The sequence below is a fragment of the Squalius cephalus genome (genome assembly GCF_949319135.1).
Source record: "Squalius cephalus genome assembly, chromosome: 14".
Taxonomy (NCBI): Eukaryota; Metazoa; Chordata; class Actinopteri; order Cypriniformes; family Leuciscidae; genus Squalius; species Squalius cephalus.
Genome location: NC_137135.1, coordinates 33394125 through 33404287, shown reverse-complemented (window position 1 = coordinate 33404287; position 10163 = coordinate 33394125). Strand labels below are relative to the sequence as shown.

The 10163-nt window shown below is 40.0% G+C and overlaps 2 protein-coding genes across 6 annotated transcripts in view; both read right to left on the bottom strand.

Moving 5' to 3' along the window:
* The window catches only part of LOC307170769 (protocadherin alpha-C2-like), a gene marked incomplete at its 5' end in the record, with an annotated part of 184187 nt that overhangs the window by 114149 nt on the left and 59875 nt on the right, over window positions 1–10163 (bottom strand). For 4 of the 5 annotated variants that reach the window (XM_079892047.1, XM_079892038.1, XM_079892046.1 and 1 more), the window contains one exon: window positions 3901–6986. The exons of the other annotated variant lie outside the window; for it this stretch is intronic. In XM_079892047.1, coding sequence (XP_079748173.1) covers window positions 3901–6261 — 2361 coding nt within the window. Of the gene's footprint in view, window positions 1–3900; window positions 6987–10163 lie in introns of those variants that run through there. 5 annotated transcript variants of the gene reach the window in all.
* LOC307170793 (protocadherin alpha-3-like) lies at window positions 6928–9477 on the bottom strand (the record flags this gene model as incomplete). The annotated part of the gene is made up of 1 exon (XM_079892090.1): window positions 6928–9477. The coding sequence occupies exon 1, from the start codon at window positions 9298–9300 to the stop codon at window positions 6928–6930; it is 2373 nt and encodes a 790-aa protein (XP_079748216.1). The 5' UTR covers window positions 9301–9477.

Genomic DNA, 10163 nt, shown 5'->3' with positions numbered 1-10163 from the left:
TTGCGAGGTGTTTCTTAGATCCACAACGATAGCATTCATGAGATGACGAAGCAGGTGCAGTTGTTGACGAAGGCTTTGAAGAACACATTGTAGACGGTGGCTTTAAAGGTGGTCTATGACGGAAACGTCCAGCTGCAGGTGGAGGCTTTGCATGTATCACTTGCACATGAACTGAACGAGTATTCGATAATAATTTGGCTTGTTCACCAGCAGCTTCTGTTTGGGTGGCTATAGTAATGGCTTTTGCCAGAGTCAATTCCGATTCCAAAAGCAGTCTCTCACGAATCCGATGAATGGACACCATTCTCCACCAGCTGATCACGCAACATGTCGTCCAAAGTAGCTGCAAAGTCACAAGTAACCGCTAGAGTCCCGTAGAGCAGCTACGTACTGAATTATAGTTTCTCCTGGTGCCTGAACACGTTTCCTGAAAGCATGGTGCTCAGCCACTATGTTCCTTCGAGGGGTAAAATACGCTTTCAAGGCCGCAATCGCATCTTCCATCATATCACCTTGATTCGGCAAAGAATAGAACAATATTTGTCCTTCAGTGCCCAGACAATGTAGCAGTAGTGCTCGTTTGCGCTCGACCGGTCATGCATCTCCAGAAGCACCAACAACAAGCAAATAATTCTGGAACATCCGTAGCCACGTGTCGAAAGGAATAGTTGGTTCACCAGGACATGGCAAAAATGGCGTGGAAAATGTAGAAACAGCTGCCATCTTCAAAAAGAAAAGATCAGAGGAAAATGGGCCGACTGATTCATGTTGATAGAAGAGCAACTTTGACTGAAATAACCACTCGTTACAACCGAGGTATGCAGCAAAGCATTTGTGAAGCCACAACACGCACAACCTTGAGGCGGATGGGCTACAACAGCAGAAGACCCCACCGGGTACCTCTCATCTCCACTACAAATAGGAAAAAGAGGCTACAATTTGCACGAGCTCACCAAAATTGGACAGTTGAAGACTGGAAAAATGTTGCCTGGTCTGATGAGTCTCGATTTCTGTTGAGACATTCAGATGGTAGAGTCAGAATTTGGCGTAAACGGAATGAGAACATGGATCCATCATGCCTTGTTACCACTGTGCAGGCTGGTGGTGGTGGTGTAATGGTGTGGGGGATGTTTTCTTGGCACACTTTAGGCCCCTTAGTGCCAATTGGGCATTGTTTAAATGCCACAGCCTACCTGAGCATTGTTTCTGACCATGTCCATCCCTTTATGACCACCATGTACCCATCCTCTGATGGCTACTTCCAGCAGGATAATGCACCATGTCACAAAGCTCGAATCATTTCAAATTGGTTTCTTGAACATGACAATGAGTTCACTGTACTAAAATGGCCCCCACAGTCACCAGATCTCAACCCAATAGAGCATCTTTGGGATGTGGTGGAACGGGAGCTTTGTGCCCTGGATGTGCATCCCACAAATCTCCATCAACTGCAAGATGCTATCCTATCAATATGGGCCAACATTTCTAAAGAATGCTTTCAGCACCTTGTTGAATCAATGCCACGTAGAATTAAGGCAGTTCTGAAGGTGAAAGGGGGTCAAACACAGTATTAGTATGGTGTTCCTAATAATCCTTTAGGTTAGTGTACATCCAAATGGCATAGAAAGTGATTACAATACTAGTTACTGCCAAAGCTTGTCAACTATTCTAGTTTTATATTTCATGCCAATCAAAACAGTCCACTTTTATTTAGACCTACAATCACAAGGGTGATATCTGCAAGTTAACTTGAGATCTTTTAAATAAGCAATCAATGGCATTACAAAGTAGTTCATAACAAACAAACAAACAAACAAACATACAAAGCAGCTGACTGCACCAGTTGTCATTACATGAACTTTAACCTTATTATCAAACATGAAAAATTAACTCATTCAAAAGCAATCTTAGTATGAGTGTTAAAACATATTATACTACAGGGCCGTTGAATGCTTGAATCTGATTGGTTGACGAACGTTCTAAGGTGTGCATTATTTTCAGGGAAACGCACGGCTAAAGTAGTTCCAGGCAGGTCTTGATCGCATTACAGTTCCATATCACTTCGCGTAGTTAACGGTAATAACGGAAAATAGGATACAATTCATAACAATAAAAAGCATTTAGCCCCATGCACTTGATCTGCAATTTTCAATGTCTAGCTTCACAATCAATAGAAACATGCAGTTTAATTTTAATAAATAAAGTATATAGTCCTGTCTATATTATAATCAATAGAAAACTAAACTGAATATAGGCTAAATAAATGGATAGTCCTGCAAGTACGGATTTTTATTGCAGATAATAATAAATAAATAATTATTTATAGGCCCACTTGTTAAAAGGGCTTTGTGTTTCATTTATTTGGCTATAGTCTACTGTCATCTGTCAATGAAAAAAAAAAAAAAAAAAAAAAAAGAATGAACGAATTAGTTAAAACGAATTAAATTAATAAATAAATAGGCTAATAATACTGACGCACATGCTTTTCTGTCTTATTATTGCAACATCTCTCTCTAATAACTGCATTAATAACTGCATAAAGCCGGGGACACACGAAGGCCGGTTATGAATGCAATTTGATACTTATGACTGATAATGCCCAAACGCGTGTTCAGCGCGTTCAGTCTGTGTTCAAAGTCGGTGTTTAAAATCTGCTGCAGTCGATGAAAACAGTCAGAGAATGTGTCAGCTAGTCGTGTGTCCCAGCATTAGTCTGCTATCAGTGGCTCAAACCTCCGTTACTAACTCTAAAATGACGTTTTGGAATTAGCAACGGAGGCATTGGACTAGATGCGTAAGAAATTAGTCCTACATACAAGAGCGTTTTAATGACAAAAACTTTACAAACGTCTTGAAATATATAATCTGAACAATGTTTCGAGGTGTGGTAACTGTAGTATAAGCGGAATAATTGACTTCAGGCCGTTGAATTATTAGAAAAATAATGCACACCCGAGGTGAACGGCCACTCCGCTTCGCGTCGTGACCGCATTACCACCTCGGGTGTGCATTATTTTTCTAATAATTCAACGGCCTGTCGTCAATTATTCCTTACATGTCAACCATTCTCTGAGTAAAGACTTCAGTAATTAGAAGCAATCTAATTCATCTTCAGTTATATATCCTACACTCTTGTGCAAAAATAACAAAACAATAAAAAGTGCAAATCCCAAAATGGCTAAACACTAAGCTTTTAATTGTCTTAAGCACAAATTATTGTTCAGGAAATTAGCTATATTTAAGCAAATGCATGAAACAGCAGCCTTTGCTGTCTCAGAAAAAAAATCAAAGACATAATTAAGTTTTTTAGCAGAGTATGGGAAGTTTTATACGGCCGGTTCAGTGATGAATCACAACGAAACACGAGTTGCATGACGATGCTCCAGAACGGTGTCTTAGAAAATCTGGTGAGAAATATAATAATAAATGCATCTTTACCACAGTGGAGGAAGAGTGTCATTGTTAAATAGACACACACACACACACACACACACACACACACACACACACATACATACATACATACATACATACATACATACATACATACATACATACATACATACATACATACATACATACATACACACACACACATATATATATATATATATATATATATATATATATATATATATATATATATATATATATATATATATATATTCAACTGTTATAAGTTTGCATATTTAATATTGCTTTGGCAATGTAAAAAAAAATATTTTTGCCATAACAATTAAGTCTAAATGACAAGTAAATCTGAATATGAGAAAGAGGACACTAAGAATGTTCCATTTGAAACAACAGACTGAGCAGTTTCAGTACAATGGACAGCAACCGATGTGTGTCTTAAAACTGTTTCCTACAACTAATACACAGATGTAGGAGTCATTTGCTTACCTCTCCAGAATCTCTCCTCCTGCGATCTGGTATCACTAGAGTATTCCTATTACTGCCTGGAGCTATTGTAGAGCCGATACTCATTCTGGGTCCAACTAACATGTACCGTTTGTCTCCAGATCTGTACTGGATGCTGTGACACAGAGTCCCGTCGTAATTTGTGTCCTGTAAATACTTGGAGGAATAGTCTGTAGATTTAGAGCACTGCATTACAATCAACACGATGATGCTGATGACAAAAAGCACTGAAACCGAGCCCAAAGTGATGATCAGATAAAATGTCACGTCGTTTTCCTCCTCGTCTTTTACTGCGTGTTTAACATCAGAAGCTGCAAAAGCCTCTTTGGGCTCCACAACTTTGACAATCACAGTCGCTGTTGCTGAGAGTGAAACGTTCCCATTGTCTTTGACCAGTATGAGCAGTTTATGCTGGGCCTCGTCTGTTTCTGTAAATGAGCGAAGGGTTCTTATCTGTCCTGTATAGCGGTCCAAACTAAAGAGACTGTGGTCACTAACTTCCTGCAGTGAAAACAATAACCAGCCGTTGTATCCTATATCTGCGTCATAGGCTCTGACTTTAGTCACCAAATGACCTGCGTTCACATTCCGGGGAATCTCTTCCACACCCTCAGCAGAACCGTTAGCGCTGACTGGATATAAGATCACTGGAACGTTGTCGTTCTGATCCAGAATAAACACGTTCACTGTCACGTTACTGCTCAGAGACGGACTTCCAGAGTCTGTAGCGAGCACATGGAACTGGAACGTCTTGGTAGTTTCAAAATCAAAGCTCTTAAGTGCATAAATCTCCCCATTTTCAGAGTTAATGTTAATGAAAGATGTATATGCATTTTCTACACCATCTCTCCATATTTGATAGCTGATCACGCTGTTTTCATTTGTATCTTTATCAGAGGCAGACACAGAAAATAAAGATTTGCCAGGAGCATTATTCTCAATCACATAAAATGCATAAGGGGAAACAGAGAACACTGGACTATTATCATTTACATCAGATACCTGGACAGTTATAGATTTAACAGAAGACAATGGTGGTTGACCAGCGTCTTTAGCTTCTAATGTGATGTCATAGCGAGAAATTGTCTCTCTGTCAAGAGATGATGTTGTCACTAATGAGTATGTGTTTTCTTGAGATGACGGCATTAGTTTGAAAGGAATGTCCTCAGGTAATGAACAGGTGACTCTCCCGTTTATGCCAGAATCTAAATCAGAGACGCTTATTAAAGCCACCGTTGTGCCAGCTTTAGAGTCTTCAGGAATGGCACTCGAGAATGACGTCACTTCTATCTGAGGTGCATTGTCATTTACATCAGCAATTTTTATAGTTATACTTTTATCTGTTGTTAGAGGAACAGTTCCTTTGTCTGATGCTTGAATGTCAATCTGATATTTATCTTTAACCTCAAAATCCAAAAGACCTGTCACAATAATTTCTCCTGTGATTGGATTTACATCAAAAAGTTTACGCAACTTATAATTGACATTATGTCCTAATGAATAAACGATTTCGCCGTTCTGACCTTCATCCGGATCAGTTGCATTCACCCTTAAAATGGTTGTGCCTGCAGGTGCGTTTTCATTCAGTGTTACAGTGTACGTATCTTTAGTGAAAAAGGGTGCATTATCGTTTATATCTAACACGTCTATTGTTATCTCCATAGTTCCAGACTTTGGTGGTCTCCCTCCATCTAAAGCGGTTAACTGCAATTGTATGCGTTTTGTAACCTCTCGGTCAAGCGGCTTTTGTAATATCAACGCAGGAACTTTGCCATCTTCATCACGATCTATAATTTCAATACGAAAATATTCGGTGTGGCTCAGTTTATAAGTCTGAACTGAATTACTGCCACTGTCTGGATCGCGCGCTGCCTGAAGCTGGAATCGCGCACCGGGAAGCACAGATTCACCTATTTCTAAATGCTTCACCTGATCTGGGAATCTCGGAGCGTGGTCATTCACGTCTATTACATCAACAGTCACGTAATGAATCTCGAGAGGATTTTCTAAAGCGATTTTTAGATTGATTAAACACGGGGTGCTTCTCTCGCACACTTCCTCTCTATCTAATTTACCGTTCACATACAAGACACCGTCATTCTGATTTACACTGAACATGGACTCGCCTGAGGTCGAGACGATGCGAAATCCTCGCTCCTTTAGTGTTCTGTGATCAATACCCAAATCCTTCGCAACATTCCCCACAGCAGCTCCGTCCTTCTGCTCTTCAGAAATCGAGTAGCGTATTTGTGCCCAAACCGTTCTGCCAAAAACAAGCGATGCAACAACGATGAGGATTTTCACATGCCGCTCAAGCCACTGATCATGTCTCCTTTGTCCCATTTTTTTGCACTGTAGGCCTATTCGTTCCACAGCAATTTCACAACAGCTGTCCAAATATTAGTCCAGTAGCCACATGATACGGATGACCGAAATACCAACGCTACGAAAGATATTACGAAGAAAACCGAAGGACAAAAGCTCTGAGAAAGCCTCACCGCTGGTGAAAAAGAGATGGTGTACAAATCAAGTTGACGAGGAAAAAAAAAACGGGGAGGTGATCTGACGTTTTGAGTTTCTACTCTAGGTTTACACTGACACCTCGCGCTTTTTCATTGCATTGCTATTCATTAAATTAAGCAAATTCATGAGATAAAATCATGTTGAAGCTCTTGAAGTTCTTCTAATATAGGCTACCTAAAATATACTTAGAAACAGAAAGTAGACCGCGTCGTATTATGCCGGATAGCAAGCGGCATCACAAATTCAACACCATGGACAGCGACGCACTCGCTATCGCAGGTTTTATTTATACATAAATAATTTGTTCAGTCATTAGGGCACATCAACTATTCGAATAAAATATAATACACATACAAATGTGGCTATTAAAAAACACACCTGAAATAGTTATATGTTACCATGTCCACACATTGGTGAAGATCAGAATTAATTAGAAAAAAATAAAAGTGCAATGCTGATCATGAATGCAATACAGCACAACGCTAGTCATTTGCTTACCTCTCCAGAATCTCTCCTCCTGCGATCTGGTATCACTAGAGTATTCCTATTACTGCCTGGAGCTATTGTAGAGCCGATACTCATTCTGGGTCCAACTAACATGTACCGTTTGTCTCCAGATCTGTACTGGATGCTGTGACACAGAGTCCCGTCGTAATTTGTGTCCTGTAAATACTTGGACGAATAGTCTGTAGATTTAGAGCACTGCATTACAATCAACACGATGATGCTGATGACAAAAAGCACTGAAACCGAGCCCAAAGTGATGATCAGATAAAATGTCACGTCGTTTTCCTCCTCGTCTTTTACTGCGTGTTTAACATCAGAAGCTGCAAAAGCCTCTTTGGGCTCCACAACTTTGACAATCACAGTCGCTGTTGCTGAGAGTGAAACGTTCCCATTGTCTTTGACCAGTATGAGCAGTTTATGCTGGGCCTCGTCTGTTTCTGTGAATGAGCGAAGGGTTCTTATCTGTCCTGTATAGCGGTCCAAACTAAAGAGACTGTGGTCACTAACTTCCTGCAGTGAAAACAATAACCAGCCGTTGTATCCTATATCTGCGTCATAGGCTCTGACTTTAGTCACCAAATGACCTGCGTTCACATTCCGGGGAATCTCTTCCACACCCTCAGCAGAACCGTTAGCGCTGACTGGATATAAGATCACTGGAACGTTGTCGTTCTGATCCAGAATAAACACGTTCACTGTCACGTTACTGCTCAGAGACGGACTTCCCGAGTCAGTAGCGAGCACATGGAACTGGAATGTTTTGGTAGTTTCAAAATCAAAGCTCTTTAGTGCGTAAATCTCCCCATTTTCAGAGTTAATGTTAATGAAAGATGTATATGCGTGTTCTACCCCATCTCTCCATATTTGATAGCTGATCACGCTGTTTTCATTTGTATCTTTATCAGAGGCAGACACAGAAAATAAAGATTTGCCAGGAGCATTATTCTCAATCACATAAAATGCATAAGGGGAAACAGAGAACTCTGGACTGTTGTCATTTACATCAGATACCTGGACAGTTATAGATTTAACAGAAGACAATGGTGGTTGACCAGCGTCTTTAGCTTCTAATGTGATGTCATAGCGAGAAATTGTCTCTCTGTCAAGAGATGATGTTGTCACTAATGAGTATGTGTTTTCTTGAGATGACGGCATTAGTTTGAAAGGAATGTCCTCAGGTAATGAACAGGTGACTCTCCCGTTTATGCCAGAATCTAAATCAGAGACGCTTATTAAAGCCACCGTTGTGCCAGCTTTAGAGTCTTCAGGAATGGCACTCGAGAATGACGTCACTTCTATCTGAGGTGCATTGTCATTTACATCAGCAATTTTTATAATTATACTTTTATCTGTTGTTAGAGGAACAATTCCTTTGTCTGATGCTTGAATATCAATCTCATATTTATCTTTAACCTCAAAATCCAAAAGACCTGTCACAATAATTTCTCCTGTGATTTGATTAACATTAAACAGTTTACGCAATTTGTCATTGACGTCATGCCCTAATGAATAAACTATTTCACCGTTCTGACCTTCATCCAAATCAGTTGCGTTCACCCTAAAAATGGTTGTGCCAACGGGTGTGTTTTCATTTAGTATTACAGTGTACGCTTCTTTAGTGAAAACGGGTGCATTATCGTTTATATCTAGCACATCTATCGTTATCTCCATAGTTCCAGACTTTGGTGGTCTCCCTCCATCTAAAGCGGTTAACTGCAATTTCATACTTTTTGTAACCTCTCGGTCAAGCGGCTTTTGTAAAATCAGAATGGGAACTTTTCCGTCTTCGTCACGATCTTTAATTTCAATACGGAAAAATTCGGTGTGGCTCAGTTTATAAGTCTGAACTGAATTACTGCCACTGTCTGGATCGCGCGCTGCCTGAAGTTGGAATCGCGCACCGGGAAGCACTGTTTCACCTATTTCTAAATGCTTCACCTGATCTGGGAATCTCGGAGCGTGGTCATTCACGTCTAGTACATCAACAGTCACGTAATGAATCTCGAGAGGATTTTCTAAAGCGATTTTTAGATTGATTAAACACGGGGTGCTTCTCTCGCACACTTCCTCTCTATCTAATTTACCGTTCACATACAAGACACCGTCATTCTGATTTACACTGAACATGGACTCGCCTGAGGTCGAGACGATGCGAAATCCTCGCTCCTTTAGTGTTCTGTGATCAATACCCAAATCCTTCGCAACATTCCCCACAGCAGCTCCGTCCTTCTGCTCTTCAGAAATCGAGTAGCGTATTTGTGCCCAAACCGTTCTGCCAAAAACAAGCGATGCAACAACGAAGAGGATTTTCACATGCCGCTCAAGCCACTGATCATGTCTCCTTTGTCCCATTTTTTTCACTGTAGTCGTTCCACAGCAATATCACAACAGCTGTCCAAATATTAGTCCAGTAGCCACATGATACGGATGACCGAAATGCTCTAGACCCCGAAAGATATTACGAAGAAAAACGAAGGACAAAAGCACTGAGAAAGACGGTGCTGGTGAAAAAGAGATCGTGTACAAATCTGTGACGAGGAAAAAAACAAAAACGGGGAGGTACTCTGACGTTTTGAGTAGTACTATAGGTTTACACTGACACCTCGTGCTTTTTCATTGCATTGCTATTCATTAAACTCATAATGAATGTTGAAGTTCTTGAAGCTCTTTTAATATGCCTAAAATATACATAGAACCAAACAGAAAAGAGACAACGTCGTATGCCGGATAGCAAGCGGCATCACAAATTCAGCACCATGGAGAGCAACCCCAGTCCCTCTATATAATAATTGTTTCTGTCTTTTGGGCACAAAATTCAATTTCAGGCATAAAAAACATAATAATTTCAAATAATATAGAATTCGGGCCGACACAGACAGACCTGGCAAACAAAAAACTGCACTGAAAACAAAATGATGTGGAAAATGATCTGCACTTTTTAACAATATGCTTTAATTATTCATATGTTTTTAGAGATTATTCCTTTCTTCACAACCCACCAAAATCAGATACAGAAAGGAGGACAAATTTAATTTCTACTCGAAGAAACTGAAAACATGCTGCAAGATATTTAAGTCCTGCCTCAACAAAAGGACAATCATTGGAATAGGACCGTGACTGGAGAAGATATAAGATATTGTACAACATACATAAAAAGTAAAACATAACATGACGAGCTGCTCTATTCCTACTTATATTTTATTAGTACAGTAATT